General features: G+C 39.6%; 1 protein-coding gene across 4 annotated transcripts in view; it reads right to left on the reverse strand.

Annotated features, from left to right (window-relative positions):
• The window catches only part of NUP133 (nucleoporin 133), a 57,175-nt gene that overhangs the window by 33,693 nt on the left and 5,033 nt on the right, over positions 1-18,449 (reverse strand). For 2 of the 4 annotated variants that reach the window (XM_060126400.1, XM_060126398.1), the window contains exons 4-12: positions 12,347-12,454; positions 11,218-11,244; positions 10,518-10,652; positions 9,728-9,898; positions 7,983-8,138; positions 7,599-7,669; positions 3,991-4,138; positions 2,385-2,532; positions 1,365-1,522 (exon numbers count right to left, since the gene is read on the reverse strand). In XM_060126400.1, coding sequence (XP_059982383.1) covers positions 1,365-1,522; positions 2,385-2,532; positions 3,991-4,138; positions 7,599-7,669; positions 7,983-8,138; positions 9,728-9,898; positions 10,518-10,652; positions 11,218-11,244; positions 12,347-12,454 — 1,122 coding nt within the window. Of the gene's footprint in view, positions 1-1,364; positions 1,523-2,384; positions 2,533-3,990; positions 4,139-7,598; positions 7,670-7,982; positions 8,139-9,727; positions 9,899-10,517; positions 10,653-11,158; positions 11,245-12,346; positions 12,455-18,449 lie in introns of those variants that run through there. The other 2 variants (XM_060126401.1, XM_060126399.1) reach the window with 2 other exon arrangements.

Consider the following 18,449-nt stretch of genomic DNA (forward strand, 5'->3'; position numbering starts at 1 on the left):
TATTCTTAGTTATTGGACTAAACACTGGACCCACCTATGAGAGCAACAGTACAGACACACAGCTGTTTGCCGTACTCTCTATACCAACGGTTTATATATTGATACTTAAGACATTTATTGAAACAAGATAAAACACACCAAATGATCAACTAAAGTCCTACAGAAAATGTATATATAATTCAGGAATTATATTGTGAGTAAAATCATTTGCAGATTTCATCACAACACAACCTTCTTATAGGCTTACCCTTATACAACTCATCACAAAGCGTATTTCTAAGCATAATGGTTGATTTCAATCTTAACATACAGCAGTATTATGAAAACCACATGATTACAAAAGAAAAAACGTAAAAAAAAAAAGTTACTTTCTGTTGAACCTGTATCAAATCATTTTCATTTTGAATTACACAGTCTATATATTTTACATACTATTCAAATGGAAATTACCCCAAACAGTGTTAATTTTTAGCCTCCTGTAAAAGAATGATAAAAATCTTTTTTACGGATCAGGGTATTTCAGAATTCAAGATGACAGGAAAAAAAAATGATGTTTTTTTCCCCCACTCTCCCCTCAAAAATCATCCCAGAAGAAAAAGAAACACAACCACCACACATCTGCGGTTCCAACTGCAACACACAAAGATGGAAACCAGAAGGGAGGAGCAGCAAGTGACAGAGCAGGGAGGAGGCCAGGCAAACCCGTGCAGTGCGGGGACAGGCCCTGAGGACAAGAAATAGGGAAGTTCCAGGCAGATAGCAGGCAAGGGGCTTCTCTAGAGACGTGACCCTGGGCAAAGCTTTACGGAAAGGCGCCTACGCAGCTGCTGGAGGGTGTGGGAAGATTAAGCCATATATCAAAGAAAAGTAAGCAAATATGAAATTAGTCCACTCCAAGAATCGCACAAAGTTGTACACTAAAGGAAATGTAATCAGCACACTGCTTCACTCTGGACTATAAACAACATTCACATAGCCCTTATAATGGAAAAAATGTACACTGGGGTGATAAACGCAGAGAGGAATGTAGGTTACCCAAGTCCTCATCCTCCAACAGGAGATCTACAGACGACGAGAATTAGTGAATGAGAGACAGCAATACACGCATATTACTTAGAAGTGTGGAGGCAAACACCAAAAAAAAACAGCTGAAGGACTTACAAGTAGTCGCTTCTGAATAAGAGGACAAAAGAGATGAGAGAGATAAAAGAACTAATGTCTTCATCACAACTCTTTTAAAAGGGTCTGACTTTTAAACATTTGTGGGAAACACCCTGATAAAAATCGTTAAATCCTTCGCAAATCAGCTACACTTTAAATCAACTATACTTTAAAAAAAAAAAAATCTTATGGAACCACGTTACCTCATTGCCTGGTCCAGCAACTGAAGATGCCAGGGAATCTTCAAGGTCTTCTGCCAATACGGACACATTTTCCCTTGAAGTAATAGACACCAATCCACTGTTTCTAGAAAAAAGGATAGGAACGCCCCCACAGGAACCAGCTCCTAAAATACTATCTCCTAAGAGAAAGAAAAATACACAATCAGATAGACATAACCAAAAAGTACTTTCCTAAATCCACCTCCCAGCAGAAAATCCTGGTGATATCCTTTGCCGTGTTACTCTGTAATCCTACTCTGTAATCCCGCGTCAAAAGTCAAGGCTCCCCGCTATCTGGAGTGGTAGGCTGTGTCCTTCACTGTGCCTTGCAAGAGTAGTGGGTACAGAGCACCAAACGAGAAAATCATCCCTTCTGCAAGACTCAGAGTACAGCTTGCCAACCCTACCTTGACTTACTGAGTAAGCCAGTGCGGAAGGAAAAGGTTTAAGCTCTCTTGGAGTCTTAACAGCATCCCACTCACCCAGTCAAGGCTCTGGTGCTGGGACTAGAGAATTGAGGTTCCATCCTGCTGCCTCACATGGATTTTGCCCTTTGCCCCTTAAGATAAAGACCCTAATGAGACTGTCTGCTTGGTGTTTTTCACTCCTGGCTGGCTCCCCCCATCACCCACACCTCCCCCCCAATTCCAGCCCCCTTGCATGAGTCCAGCACCTGGGATTCTTCTTACCCAGGGGTCTGGACAAACATTTAAAGAACATCAGCTCAGAATAAGTCACTCTTACTGACCAGGAACAAGCAATTACTTCTGTTAGCATCAGTTCTTTTCTTCTTGGCCTCTTCTGGGAAAAACGTTACTATTTTTTGCCCATAAATGTATCAGTTTGGGAACTCTACCACCCTTCCAGTTTTTCAGCTACTGTAGGCGCGGTATTGAATGTCACAGGCATCATGCTTGAAGCAAAGTTTATGGAAAGAGAACAAAAACTGCTCAGAATGACTAACGAGTTCCCTAATCCTGTTTTCTAAAACCACTACCCTACCTTGTGTATTGAAGACGATTTTCTCCCGAGGAAGAGAAAACTTCCCAGTTCCTGTGGAGCACACGTAGACAGCACTTTCAGTATACAGATAGGCAGTCTGGTTTGAAAAGTTTGGGACCATCAACTGACATATAATCAAGTCTTCAGACTGAAAATTAAATTTAAGATTACATTTAATCAGAATTGAAACAAAAATACTTGTTTGTATGATTTTGTAATTCACACTTTTGTACGCTCATAAAAATGATAAAATAATTTGTTGATTATCCTTGTGAAAACCTAAACACTATCCATCAGATGATTTACAAAACATGACAATAAGTTTATAAACATCAATTAGAGAGACCATTTGCTGAGTTGCAAATAATTAGCAAAGTTTGAAAACGTTTCCATGGTGATAAGATTTTAACTAACCGCCTGTAACAAATGTGAGGAAGAAAATAAAAGGATTAGTTCATTATTTATTTTAGAATTGACAAATTTATTTATAAACGACCCCTGATAAATATTGTCTTTTTCTTCACTGTCCAGATGTCAAGCACAAGAAAACTGAGTTAATTTGATCATATATGAAATTAAAAATAGAAATAAGACCTAATTAAATCATAAAATTAGCGAAAGCTAAAAAGGATATTCCATTTATTAAAAGAATTTTACAAACATAACATAAACATGGAATTTTTTAATTCTCAAATTGTCTTCTTTATACCCTTTCCCACTGTCTGAAAAATTTTAACACTGAGCATATTTTTCTTGTATAATCAGAACACATAAGGTTTATTTCTGTTTGAAATAAAAGACCAAACTAAAAGATTTCCTTACGGCACTCAGCTACACAAATCATATTAAGAGTGAGAGTTCAACAGAATTAGATACTATACAAGATTAAATGAAATGAATTTACAGCAGTTAAGGCCTTTCCTCAAAAACATCATACTTATTCAACAATGTTCAATTGCTATTAAGAAGCTTAAAATTAGAGAGCTTGCCTTTTAATCGTTCACATGAAATTTGACAAGTATAGAATGTGGTTACCTACAAATATAATCCCACTTTGAGGAAAAATGGGATTTTTCTGTAGTATATAGGGCTCAAAACCAAAGCCCAGTTCATGTCAGGTTTCTTCCTTATTTTTCACTCTGCAGTTCATCATCAATGTTTTCCTTCTCAGCGATACTGAAATGAAGACCCCTTCACAGAGCTACGGCAGGAGAGGCACGCTCCTCGCTGTGAGGGGCTCCCACTCTCACTTCTCTTTAGCTAAGGCTGAACAAAGGACTGAGTATGAGATGGCAAACAGAATGCAATGCCTAAAAACTAGCTATTTAAAATGTATTTCCAGGAACTCCTTGGCAGTTCAGTGGTTAGGACTCTGCACTTTCTCTGCCAAGGGCCCAAGTTCAATCTCTGATCGGGGAACTAAAATCCCGCAAGCTGCCAAAAATAATAACAATAAAGCAATAAAGAGATTTAAAAAAAATAAAATAAAATGTACGTCCAAGCTCTGCAGATGAATTTCTCAAAGAATCTGACCCTGCAATGGTTAGGAAAAGAACTCAGCATGTTACTGTCACTTTGTACGTTAACTTACAGATGGAAACCTTACCTGAAAAGGTGGGTTATACTGAGTGACTTCCACAGTCACTGCATCTGACATTTGGTAGCCGTTAGCTTCTACTGTTACCAGCGAGTAATAGACGAGACAGGGCTTGTCTGCCAGGTGCCATGCCGCTGACAAAATCAGGAGACCATCGCTAATTAGTGAGAAAGAAAGATCTATTGTCTCTTGGGAAAACAGTCCGGCAATGTCTTGAAGAGTTAAACACACATTTCCCGCATGACCTAGCAAGCCCAGTCCTAGAGACTGGGACCTTATAGTGGCTTTACTCATGATTGCCTAAAACTGGAAACAACCCAACATCCTTCAACTGCTGAATAGATAAACAAATCCTGGTAAATCTATACAATGAACTACTACTCAGCAGTAAAAAGGAAGAAACCACTGAATGAATATCAAATGCATTATGCTAAGTGAAAGAAGCCAGACTCAAAAGGCTTTATACCCTATGATTCCATTTATACTATAAGGACAGAAAATACATCAATGGTTGCCAGGAGCCGCAGGTGGAGAGAGGGGTTGACAAAAGAGTACCAAGGAAATTTTGGAGCGATAGAACTGTTCTGTATCTTGATTACGGTTCTAGTTAAATGACTACGTGTTTGTCAAAACTCACCAAATTATACATTAAAAAGGGTGCAAGGTATTTTCTATATGTAAAATATAACTCAACAAATCTGACTTAAAAAGACCAACAAATCATCAATTACAGGGATTGGCAAAGTGCAGCTCTCAGACTAAACTGAGCCCAGGTTGAGGTTTTGTAAATGAAGCTTTCCTGCCATGCAGCCACGCCACTTGTTATGTGTTGTCTATGGATGCTTTAATGCTACCACTGATAGAGTAAAAGAGCTGCAGTGAAGACCACATGGTCCCCAAAGCCTGAAAACATAAAAGTTTTGGAACCTTCACAGGAAAGGTTGCCAACCCCTGATCTGATCTGTTCTTTAAAGCTTACTTTTGTACAGAGGAAAAACATTTTGTTTTTAAATTTAATAACCAATCATAGAACTGCTGCTGTATATTCAAGCTGCTATATATGTGAAAAACAAACCTTTTTCCATCTTAAAGTGTATATGGTCCTCTTAAGTCTATCAAAGTTGTTGCCCCCAACCAATTAAATGGTCTCTAATCTCAACCCCTTCTAAAACATTTAGTAGCATTTTTAGCAACTCTCGGTTCAAGTCTCAGAAATATTAACAGGGTGGCAAACACCCTCTACTGACAACTAAAAATAATAAACCGAGCTAGTGGCTGGACAACATGCACTTCAAACCAAGCAGTCCTAACGCGGCTCTCATTTCCCTTCTCCACTGTTCTCTTCCTCCAGCTCCCCAGCCTTTATCACTTCTACCTGAATTCCCGAGAAGAATTCAAGGACACTGGCCCACATCCAAACATACTGGCAGTGACCTAAAGAGCTACTGATGACACGTAAGAAGGAAGCGACTGAGGCCGCAGAGAATGCAGTCTCTTGCCCTCCGCACCAGGTAGGGAGGGAGAGACGGCCACGTCCAGATGAGGCTCGACACTGAAGTCACTCCAAAGACTGGACCGCTGTGGGGTAATGGGTGCCCCCTGAGGCCCAGAGACACAGCTAACAGAGGATTCCTCAGGGAGTGGTGCTTGGACCAGTTTCATTTGACATCTTTATAAAAAAAAAAATCTTCCTGATTAAAAAAACATGAAGGTATTTTAGGTAGTAAAGATGACAGGAAGATAAACAATTCTGCAAATCAGTAAAAATTTGACAGGGACTTAGCTGGTGGTCCAGTGGTAAAGAATCCGCCTTCCAATGCAGGGGACGCAGGTTCGATCCCTGGTTGGGGAACTAAGATCGCACATGCCGCGGGGCAGCTAAGCCCACGCGCCACAACTACTGAGCTCACGTACCTCAGCTAGAGAGCCTGCATGCCACAAACTACAGAGCCCACACACTCTGGAGCCTGTGCGCCACAACTAGAGAAGAGAAAACCCGTGTGCTACAACTAGAGAGAAGCACATGTGCCGCAAGAGAAGATCCACATGCCTCAATGAAGATCCCATGTGCTGCAACCAAGACCCGGTGCAGCCAAAATAAATAAATAAATAAACAGAATTTTTTTTTTTTAATTGACAAATTTTTATGCGAGTATATACAGGGCAATACGTTTATGATTTCAAAAAATCCAGAATGAAGCTACCTGAGCTTTGCGTCAGTAATCGTCTGGTAAAAGAACTCATGAGGCTGTTCACTGCAAACAGGAGCCGAGGTTGCAGCTCTGGCCAAAAGGAGCAATCGACCGAGGAGGAGCAATAAGCATCAGGGAGACACACACGCTCCTTAAACAGAAGAGGCCCACTCAGACGCGGTGAACGGATCACCAAAACAAGAGTATTCAAAAGAGCGATGACCACATCATTTGGAGCTATGGTGGGGAGGGGCCCAGAAGGAGGGTGAGAGCTGCATCTCACAGGCCCCACGAGAATCGAGCTGCGTTAGCATGACAGCACCGGGGGAGGCGCCCAGGGTCTGGTCTGCCTCGGCACAGCCAGTCCTAAGCAGGTTTCTCTGTTCTCAACCCGTGTCTCCGTTCTGAAAACTACACATGAGGAAACGTCTGCATCCCCACATCCTACACCCACAGTGGGCTGTGTCCTGGCAGCAGTTCTAAATTTATGAAGGTCTGGTAAAGCTAAATGAAAACAAGATACACTGTATCTAATGCAACTGTTTTGGGAAATTAAATATATACTATTATTTTTACTTCCTTGATAGTTTACATATGTGGTTTTCAGAAACTATAAAGGGTCCTGATAGTCCCAATAGCCCAAGAGAGAAAAATTAAACAGCACAACTTCAAGCCAAGAAACAAGTAGAATTTGTTCTACTAAACTAAATTACTCTAGAACACATAAAAATACTCCTTAACTTCTGGTAAGTTGCGTTTTGAAAAATTACAAGTCATGTATTTGCACTCATTATGAGCTCTGCCACAGAAGCCATATTACAAATGGTTTTTAAGTTCCATATGGCCTCTGGTATTAAAGCTAAACAATAACATGGGATTAAGTAGCTTTATCAGGCTAACCTGGGATCTTAAGCACCATTTAGAGCACCATTTCTAAGAGGAAATTCACTGAGTATAAACCATGACTGAATTCTAACTTGTACCACCATGACAAAACCTCACCCCATCCTTCCTTTATTCAATACAGCGACAAACACAGGCTAAAGCTCCTTCAGCAACAGAAAAAGGGCTGGAGAAGAGCGCCTGGCATCTCCACTGAGTCGGGAAAAATGACAGCATGGAGCACCCCCAGCAGCGGGGTAGGCAGCTCTTAGAGGCTCCGGCTGTGACAGCAGAACAGACGGATCCCTACTGAGGGCAGACAGCTAATGGAACACACAGTGGAAGGCTGACAACTGCCTATATTTCTCAAATGAATTAGCATCGCTAGACAACACAAAACGATTTAGTTAAGACATAATAGTATAAGATTAGCATTAGAGGCATTCGAAAAACAGATAGCAAGACTGCTCATCATTTTATAACAAACATCAGTTTGTTTTTCCAAACAACTCCTATGTTCTTCATGACAAATTAATTGCTTACCAGTTTTGCTTCAAATCCAGATACCGAATGTTGACCCCTTCTTTAATAGCTTCATAGTTACTTTCAGATCCCTACATGAAAATATCAATAACGTAAGCTCCTTGAGTTTAGGAATCGTTTCTTTTCACCTTTATATCCCCAGCACCTACTAAAGTGCCTCATCCACAGTAAGTCAAACATTTATTGAATGAATGTATGCATTTAAAAAGTTAAGTAAATCAGTGCTTCCCAATACTTCTAAAGACTGACTACTCCATTTCAGCTTATCTGCTGGCTAAAACTTTGTGTATTACACTGAAATATGTTCTAATAAATACAACAACTAAAGGAACTAGCAGTCTCACATAAATAAAAATTATAGAGATGAATGTTACTGTTCCTTACCCAGATAGCATCAATAATGTTTTCCTTCAGGACTCTATTTATATCCCAACTATGTGCTTGTTTTTCTGAAGAATCATCTAATTCCCATTTACCGATGTTTGAACTTGTCAAGCTATAAAAGCTTGATCGCTCTCTATCCCAAAGGACACTTGAAAGCTATATGGAGAGGAGAAAAAAGTTTATAGATTATTACGTTCTAATGTTAATGCACTATTTTTCTGAAATTCAAAATTAGTACATTTTATAACTATTTGATAGTAATCCTAGCAGAATTCTTCATTTAAGACTCGAAGGAAGGAGTGATCCTGAAACAGACCTTGAGTAAGGAGGGTTTCCACAGGCACAAATATAAAGGCAGAAGGCCCAGGAAGAGCAGAGTCGGGAGGTGGGAAAGTCACAGGATCTTCAGAGAACAAGACACAGTCCTGCTTAATTGGGATGTGGATTACAACCAGGAAAGAAGCAAAAATAAGGTTCACACACAGCACAGTCTTAAATGTGAGCTTGTAAACCTAATAAGCAAGGGAGATAGTCTCAATGGCTTGTGAGCACAAGAGCTGTGTTACAGGAGAAGGAATCTGGTAGGGCTGTGTGTAGTTCCACGTGGGTATGTTAACCTTGTCTTTCTTGCTTCTGAACAGATGTGTTTTTTAAGTTGGGTATACAGGACTGTTGAGTGAAAACCCTAATTGCCTCCACTTCTCCTGTCACCATGACTCTAGTCACTAATGGGACCGGGGGGGCCAACAGTGAGTAAGGCGGACTGGCACCAAGAATTAGGGGAAATTAACCAAGAGTGCATATTAGGGCCTTACAATGGAAGCAGGAAGATGGGGATGGCAGTGAGACACGAAAGAAGCCAAACCTATAGAACCTGGTAAAGAGAGAGAGACACACAGACAGACACACAGACACACACACACACACACACGCACCAGGGTTTTATACCTGGGTCTCTGAAAAAAGTGACAGTGCCATTAGAAATAGGTCAAAAGAGAAATGAGTTTTCTAAGTCAACAGGAGAGAAGAGAATATCAGCAATTTGCTTCCAGACATGTTACATTTTAGGTTCAAAGACCAGTTAAGGAAGCAGATAATAATAGCAACCTGAAATTAGAGGGAACAGCATAGCTTAAAAAAAAAGGTGTGCTCTCAATTCAAACAGACGTGGGTATGAACCTGCTGCTGAGTGGTTCTGTAACCTTGGGCAATTTAGCCTCACTGAGGCCAGTTCCTCATCTATAAATTGGAAATGAAGCTCTCTACGTTACAGGTCATCTAATAATTACAGGAGGTAACAAACATGGAGCACCTAGCAGAGAGCAGATGCCCCCCACACGTTAGTTCCCATCAGCCTCCCTTCACTATTCCAGAGACTGAGGCAGAAGCCCAGCAGACATAGATTTGAGTCATCCACACAGATAGCTGGAGTCATGGGGGTGGAGAACACACTTTTGGTTATGTCTAGAAAGCAAAATTAATCCTTAAACACGTTTATAATTTTACATCATAGTTTTAGTTCAAAGAATTTACTTATAAGATAATCTGTGTGACTTAAGAATATTAACGTTACAGGGTATGAACTCATTTGACCATCATAATAAAAATGCTTCACTGAAAGATCAAAGCTTTCAGCTCATGTACACCACAGTTCATACAGAGGCAATACCAACTTCATAGGGAACTGCCAACTTATTGATTTCACTAAGAGAAGCTTGTAAAACAAAGTTATTTTATCAACTTACTATGAGATCACTGCTAGAAGATAAAATTCCCAAAAGAGAAGAAACCTTCCGACCAATTCCCGAAAGCACACCTTGCCCTTGAGGCAGGATATGCTGATGAATTTTTCCTACACTTTCGGGTATCAGGCGAATCAGCTGGCCTCCCGATGAGGATAAAATAAAACTTCCTCCCTGTGAACAAACATAGCAAAATTAGTTAAGCAGTTAAGACTAAGAAAAGAAAATTAACACAAATCACTTTGATACAGAAGGAAATCATCTGTACCTTAAAACAAATCTAAAAGAATAAAAAAGAACAGTGCTATTTTATTAAAATCACTTACTTATGAATCCATTTACTTAATATTAATTCTACACAGAATAACTTTGTTGCAATTTTTTTAACTGCATGTATTTTTTAATTCTGATTTTTAAGTGATAGGTTCACCATCATGCAGGTTCAACAAATCAAGTATCAGATTTTATTTCTTCAGTAAACCTGCAGAGTATATATTAGCAAACCATTCCTCCTACTGTCTAAGAGTTTCTACGTCATTTTATGAAGATCTTCCTGACAGAAATGAATAACATCAGCTACTATGCACTACTGATATTGCAGAGTCCTATGAGAAGGGCTTCCCTCTGTCTAAGTGTTCAAATCCTAGATCCTGACTTTCTTTTCTTGCCTCTTTTTGATTCCCCCCACCCCCTGCCTGTATGATGTGCTCAAAACCCCAAATTTTTAGTCATTTAAATCCCATTTCCAAGCCAAATCACAGCTTTCCAATAAATATAAAAGAATATCATATACCTGCACTGTTGTTAGGAAACTGCAAGTCTTATCACCTCCCAGATCTACGGACGTCTCTGTGTAGGTGTCTTCACTTGCAAGGCTTGGCCAATAGCGGATGGATCCTTCTCTGGTGGCAACCATGACAGCAACAGCCTCAAAACAAGACCATAACACTCAGTAACCACAATAAAAAAAGGAGCCCAAATCGGGAGTTTGTTGACACTGATATAAAGAAACTAGGGCAATGTACTATTAACAGAAATCAGAAATAAAAATTCCTTTTTTTCATATTAAAAAAATTATCATACAGTAAAACTGACATTTTCCCCCTTTTGTTTTACAGTTCTATGAATTTTTATACTCTGGTTTCTCTTCAGACCGCATAAAATCTTTTGCTTTTTACAGTTCTGTGAATTTTAAAACATGTGTAGACTCATTTAACTACCACCACGATAAAGATACAGTACAGTTCCATCTGCACCCAAAACTCCCTAACGCTTTCCCTTTACTGTCACACCCTTCCCTACCCTAACCCCTGGCAATCACCGTTTCCATCATTATAGTTCTGTCTTTCTGAGAATGCCAAACAAATGAAATCATATAGAATATAACCTTTTGACTCTGGTTATATTTGACACTGAATATAACCTTTATCTCACTTAGAATGACGTCTTTGAGATTCATCCAGGTTGTTGTTGCATGTATCAGTAGCTCATACCTTTCTACTGCTGAGTAGGATTCCATCCTATGGATAAATCAGTTGAAAGGACATTCGGATTGTTTCTGCCGTTGGCTATCACAAATAAAGCTGCTATGACATTAGCGTGCTGTTTTTTGTGTGAACATAAGCATTACTTTCTCTAAAGTAAATAGCCAGGAATGAAATTGTTGGGTCATAGGGCAAGGGTACTTTAACTTTATAAGAAGTGAAAATCAAGTGGCTGTACCACCAGCAGGCCCACCAGCAATGTATGAGGTTCCGGTTGCTCCACATCCTCGCCAGCACTTGGTAGTGTCAGTGCTTTTAATTTCAGCCACTGTAACAGGGGTCTAGTGGTATCTCACTTGTTTTATTTGCATTTTCCTAATGGCTAATGATGTGAACACCTCTTCATGTGCTTATTTGACATCCTTATATCCTCTTTGGTAAAGCATTCAAGTCCTATTTTAAATTGGGTTGTCTGTTTTCTTACTAAGCTTTGAGGGTTCATTTTATGTTCTCCATACAAGTCCTTTGTTGGATAGATAAATCGTATATAATATTTATATAATATACTATTTCCTACCAGTCTGTAGTTCTCTCTTCATTTTCTTTTCAGTGCCTTTGGCAGAGCCAAGTTTTAAATTTTGATTAAGTCCAATTTATCTATTTTTTTTTTTTATGACTCATGCTTTTGGTAATTTCTAAGAACTCTTCACCTAATCCCAGGTCATGATGATTTTTTTTCCTGTTTTCTTCCAAAAGTTTTTAGTTTTACATTTTACATTTAGATCTATGATCCATTTTGGGTTCATCCTTACATAAAGAATGAGGTTTAGGAGGAATGCTTCTTTTTTCCATAAAGACAGCCAATGATTCCAACACCAGTTACTGAGAAGACCATCCTTGATCCACTGAATTTCTTTTGTGCCTTTGTCAAAGATCAAAGGGCCATCCTTGAGCGAGTCTATATCTCTACTCTCTATTCCGTTCCACTGCCCTGTGTGTCCACCTCTTTGCCGTCACCTCTCCGTCTTGATTCCTGTAGCTTTACAGCTATGCTTCAGAACTGGGCTGGATGATTCCTCCAACTTTAGAACTCCCTTATTTTAAAAAATGTACTTCAATAAGCATTTAAGTCACCTACCTGAGTAGAATGTGCTTCACCTGAGGTAGCAGAGTAAGAGAGAGCCACCAAGTTGGCACTCCAGTGGAAATCAGTAGGTGGTAGCTGAAGTTCTTTGCAAACAGATAACTATAGAACAAATCCAAACAAAAAATCTTTCATGTCAAATCCAATTTTTTGAATATGTATCTGGCTTCACTATTTCCCTTCTCTGCATATTTTAGATTCTAATTCATTGCTGGAAATACCATTCTACAAATACTGTTTCTTCTCATATTTTTTTGATCAGGCTTTCATCATCATTTTCAGTAATTTTAAAACAAAATATTTTAAGAGATATAGAATCAGGAAAACGTAGCAGCTAGACCAGACCCTTAATATAAACTACTCCAATCTCTTCCCAGACCAAAAAGTCTATTGGTTGAAAGAAGTGTGTAGGCTTCCTATGGAATTTTCCCAGTCTAATCTTGATTTGTTTAGTTGACATTTAAAATCTGCATGACCACAGAGTTAGTATTCCAAGTCACCTAGAAAACATTTCTTAGACTCAGCCAAGTATCATTGTTCCTCTGCTAACTCAGGATGCCCACCCCAGGCCCTCTCCCTCACCTATGCGCCTAAAACTACAAACACGGTTTTCTAGGTAGCAGCAGTACAGAGGCCAGTAGACGTTAAGAGTTTAGGTAAGTGGGAGCCCAAGTCCCAGTGGAACAATGGCCCAGTGAACACAAGTGGTACAGGAGAGTATGCCTGATCTGGAGCGGAAAGAAAAAGAGGCTGCTGAGGGTACGGTAGTGGATGTACAAATGAAAACCCCCGTGTGAGAAGTTGACAATTGAAAGTTAAATTAGCGTTATAAAAACTGGTATCATTTTTTCCTATTTTATTATGCATCATTCAGTAGATTCAGTGAAATACATTCCTATCTTCTAAGAAACTCAGTTGAGAGTTCCGGCAGAGAGCGCGGTGAGAAGCGGATCGCGGCCTTCTAGCCCGGGGCCCTCCAGGCCCTCCGGCCTCTGGTGGGCAGGTGAACTGGGGGGCCCCCGGGACAAGCTCAGGCTGTGTCTTACCGAGCCCCAGAGCCCTCGCCGCAGCCGTCCACTGGCAGGGCCCAAGCCTGGAAGCAGCAACGAACTGCTCCCCCACCCCACCTCCGCGACCTAATGGCGGCGGACCCTTGGAGCCCAGATCCCGCCCACCGCCGGGTCGCTTGACCCCACACTGCAGGGCTTAGGCGAAGCCTCCGGGAGCCCACGGAGGACGTGGCGCCTTTGGGCGTCGGGCGTGGCAGGGCGAGAAGAATGGCGGCCACTGGAACGCTGCGGAGGGCCGTTAGAGCCTCGAGGGCCTGGGAAGGGGGCTCTACGTGGACGCCAGCTCAACCACCCTTAGGCCTTGGAGCCCGCGCGGATCCAGGACCTGAGGTGACCTCTCTGCCCCAGTTGGACGAGACCTCACTTCGTCCGGACAACAACGGACAAAGGCCTTAACGGGCCCGGAAGGTGAGCGGAGCCCCGGTCGACGACGGGTGGAACGTTATCGGGTCATCGGGAGGTTGGTCGTCGTTCTACCAAGACCTCGATGTCGTAAGATAGAAATGGGAGAATAACGTACCACGTGCCACCAGTAGGAAGTGCCCGCCACCCTTTGGGAAGATTTACTGGACGTTTATAGAAGGCCTGTGTATATAATATGAAAAAGCTGCTCTCAACTTTCCCCCTAACCTTTCGAAAGAAACTTTTCGCTACATATAGGCCTTCTAGATGTGAAGAGGTTGCCGACGTATGATAGAGGTAAAGTCACGTCTTGTAAATGCCTATTTGTTTCTTTAAAAAAACCGTAGAAAAGAACTGTCTTCTAGAAATGACTTTTCGAAATGGAGTTGTTTGACCGCCTCTAGAGGCGACATCAGGAGCCACAGAGGACCACGTTTGTTCACTGGGTTAGAGGACATGGAATGGAAGACGTTGAGGAGGAAGAAAAGAAGGTTCTGTGCCAGACTGGTCACAGTTAGAAGACATTTGCGCATTAGAACCATTGGTTTGTGTGTGCATTTTACTCCTTACTACTGTACGTGTAGTTGACAGTAAGTACTTTTTTAAAATACCTAGTCTTTCTAGATCTTCTAAAGTGCCTGATATATGTTCAAAGTAGAGGTAGTAAAAAGACATTTTGTAAATATCTTTTTGTTAAAATTCGTATGAAATGTTGTTCGGGTGGGGAGGGGTGAACAGTACGCAGTATGCACTGTGTTTGTTTGTGCACTGGTTCAAGGTCGCGGGAAGGAGAAGGAAGTGCAAAGAGATCTCTGCCAGTGTGTTTATAGTGAGGCAAGATTAACTATTGTCTTTTTTATGTTCCTGCATTTTGTTTCACTTTGCTGTGTATATAGTGTATATAATGGACAAATGAGTCCTAATTTACAACATCTAGTCTTTCTAGATGTTAAAGAGGTTGCCATTGTATGACAAAAATAGTTAGTAAATAATACATTTTGTGTTAAAATTTATAGGAAAGATTGTCTTCTGAAAATTTGAGCATTATAGCCCCCTGGGTTGGTGGAGGGGGAGAGAGAGAAGGGGATTGGTCTTAGAATGGCTAGAATGCTGGTATTTTGAAGACAGTTTCAGATTATAACTGTTACATGTGTGCAGTTCATTCAGTACTGCTCTGTATATAGTGGACAAATTAAGTCCTTATTTGAAACATCTAGTCCATCTAGATGTTTAGAAGTGCCCAACGTATGTTAGATGTAGAGGTAGTAAAATATCACTTTGTAAATAACTTTTTGCTAAAATTCACAGGAAGTACTGTCTTTGGGAATGTTAAATGTTAAACCACCTCTCTGAGCAGTATACTATTTTCTATACTTGTTCAGTGGTTTGGAGGAGGGAGGGAAAGAATTGCAAAGGTAATATGCTAGTGTGTTCATACCTGGACATTTTCAGACAAAACCATTTTTTGTATGTTCATTTTGTTTTGCTGTGTATATCGTGTATATAATGGACAAATTGAGTCCTAGTTTTGCAACATCTAGTCTCTAGATGTTAAAGGGGTTGCCAGTGTATGACAAAGTAGTAAAATGAGCACATTTTGTATACTTTACTGAAATTCATAAGAAAGCTTGTCTTCTGTAAATGACTTTTGGATATGAATTTGTTCAACCACCTCTAAGCATTACATATGCATGTACTTGTCCACTGGATTGGCGGTGGAGAGAAGGAAGTGAGGGAGGAAATGGTTCAGGCCAAAATGGTCATATTTAGAAGATACCTCAGATTATAACCATTGTTACATGTGTGCAATTTTATTTAACAGTGCTGTGTACATAGTGGACAAGTAAGTTCTTATATGAAATATCTATTCTTTCTAGATGTTTAGAAGTGCTTGATGTATTTAAAAGTAATTTTAGTAGAATAATGCTTCTTGTAAATAGCTTTTAAAAATTGATGGGAAATACTGTCTTTGGAAATGGAATTGTTAAACCTCCTCTCTGAACAGTATACTCTGTGCTTGTTCATTGGGTTTAGGGAGGTGGGAGGGAAGATTGCAAAAGATGTTTTGCTAGCAGGTACTAGAACATTTCAACTTATCCATTGCTCTGTATGTTACATGCATTTTGTTTAACTTTACTGTATATATTTTGTATATACTGGACCAATGGGTCCCAATTTTATAATATCTAGTCTCTAGATATTAAAGAGGTTGCCAATGTATGACAAAAGTAGAGTTAGTAAACTAACACATTTTGTACACTTTGTGTTAAAATTCATTGAAAGGCCGTCTTCTGAAAAGGGCCTTTGGAAGTGAAATTGTAAATCACATCTAAGTGACACCTGTGCCTGTACTTGCCCAATGTTGGATGGATGGCAGAAAGGAGGTACTGGGAGAAATGAAGTGTTCTAGATTAGAATGTTCCTATGTAGAAGACAATTTCAGATCTAACCATTGTTACACGTGCGTAGTTTATTCAACACTACTGTGTATACAGTGGACAAACTTTAGTCCTTATTTGAAACATCTAGTCTTTCTAGATGTTTAGAAGTGCACAAAGTATGTTAAAAGTAGAGGCAGTGAAGTAACATATTTTGTAGATATATCCTTTTGTTAAAATTCATATGAAATACTGTCTTTTAGAAATGAAATGATCAAAATGATCAAACCACCTCTCTGAGCAGTACACATTATTTTATTTGTGCTGGTTCAGGGAGAAAGAAGAAAGTGTAAAGGGCTTTATACCAAGACTAACCATTGTCTGGTGTGTCTCTGCGTTTTGTTTTACTTGGCTGTGTACACAGCGTACATAAAGGACAGAGGGTCCAAATTTACAACATCTAGTCTTCCTAGATGTTAAAGAGGTTGCCAGTGTATGACAAAAATAGCCGACAAATACATTGTGTACACTTTGTGTTAAAATTCATAGGAAAGACTTCTGAAAACAACTGGAGGAAGTAAAATTGTTAAAATCCCCTCTAAGCATTACAGATGCTTATTATTCTTGTCCACTGGGTTGATAGAGATGAGAAGGGGAAGCTTCTAGGCCAGTGTTCCTGTTTAGGAGACACTTTGTGACTATAGCCTTTGTGTGCAGTTTCTTCAGTGTTACTACGTGTATACATAGTGGACAAACTTAAATCTGGATTTGAAACATCTAATCTTTCTAGATGTGTAAAAGTATACAACGTATGTTGAAAATGAAGAGTTAAAAGTAACACCTTTTAAGTATTTTTTTTCTGTTAATTCATAGGAATGGTTGTATTGGGGGAGTGGAAATTGTTAAACTTGAGTCTTGGAGAGTAAGCTGACTATTCACTGGGTGGTGGGGAGGCGGGGAGCGGACAGGGAAGGAAGTACAGAGAAGGGATCTGTGCCCATGAGTCTTTAGACAAGTTCAGATTGTCTAACCATTGTTCTATTTGTGTGTTTTAGTTAATATTGCTGTGTATTAAAGAATAAGCAAGTCCTAATGCCCAAAGTATATTAAAAGTAGAGGTAGCAAAATAACCCCTTAATAAATGCCCTTTTGTTGGTTTTTAGGAAGGGCTGTGTCTTCTGGGAGCGTCTACGTTAATCCACCTCTTGGAGCTAGATATAGTCCTGTACTTAGTCGCTGATATGCTGGAGGAGGGGTAAGAGGAAGGGTGAAGGGAAGGGCTCTTAGCTAGTATCTCCATATCTAGAAGACAGTTTTAGGTTATAACCATAGGTCTAAATGTGCATTTTTGTAAAGTACCAATGGTTACTATGGACAAGGTTCATTCATTATTTTGCAACATCTAGGCTTTTTAGGAGTCCTGAGGTGACAATGTATGATAAAAAGTAGAGCTAGTGAATTAACCAATTTGTAAATATCTTTGTTATAATTGGTAAAAAAGTAGCATCTTGGACATGGAATTGTTAAACCATCTGAGAAATGTAAACCAGGACTTGTTCATTAGGTTGGCAGCAGAGGGGCAGAAGGAAGTATAAAAGGGAGGGAAGTATGTGGATGTGTTCCTTTTTATATTTTGATGATAACCATTGATGTGTGTGCATCTCTTAGCTGTACTATAGGAATACACTGTTAAGTAATTCAGCAGAAATATACCTCCTTGCTAATACTTTAATAGTTTAGATCAGATAATGAATCCTCTTAAAAGCATTATACTTTGGGTACTCTGTTGCTTTATGTCTCATTTTTAATTGAACGTTAAGGGAATGTAGTATTTTAATCATAACTCTGCCAATATCTTTATCTAGAGGCCTGTTGCCATTTTTGTCTTTTCTGAAGTTTTTGTCGCCAAGAAAGGATTACATTTTTTTCCCTTCCAGATTGAGTTGGTGTAGTGTATTTTTGGTTATCAAAATACTCATATCTTTGGGACTTTGAAATGGTAAATATTCATGATGTGTGAAAAGCATGATACGTAACTGTATGATCTTAATTACATAAAAATGGATGCTTAGTTGTGTTTAAATACACAAACGAGACCTAGAAGGACACATCAAATGGTAAACTGCTTGTGATGATGGATGACTTTGTATTTCGCTTCTTGTGTTCTTTGGTGTCCTATTATGCACATGTTAACTTTTAAGAAATAAATGTTATTTTGAAAACCTTAAAAAAAATAAATAAATAAAC

This window comes from Lagenorhynchus albirostris, chromosome 16 (genome assembly GCF_949774975.1).
Source record: "Lagenorhynchus albirostris chromosome 16, mLagAlb1.1, whole genome shotgun sequence".
Taxonomy (NCBI): Eukaryota; Metazoa; Chordata; class Mammalia; order Artiodactyla; family Delphinidae; genus Lagenorhynchus; species Lagenorhynchus albirostris.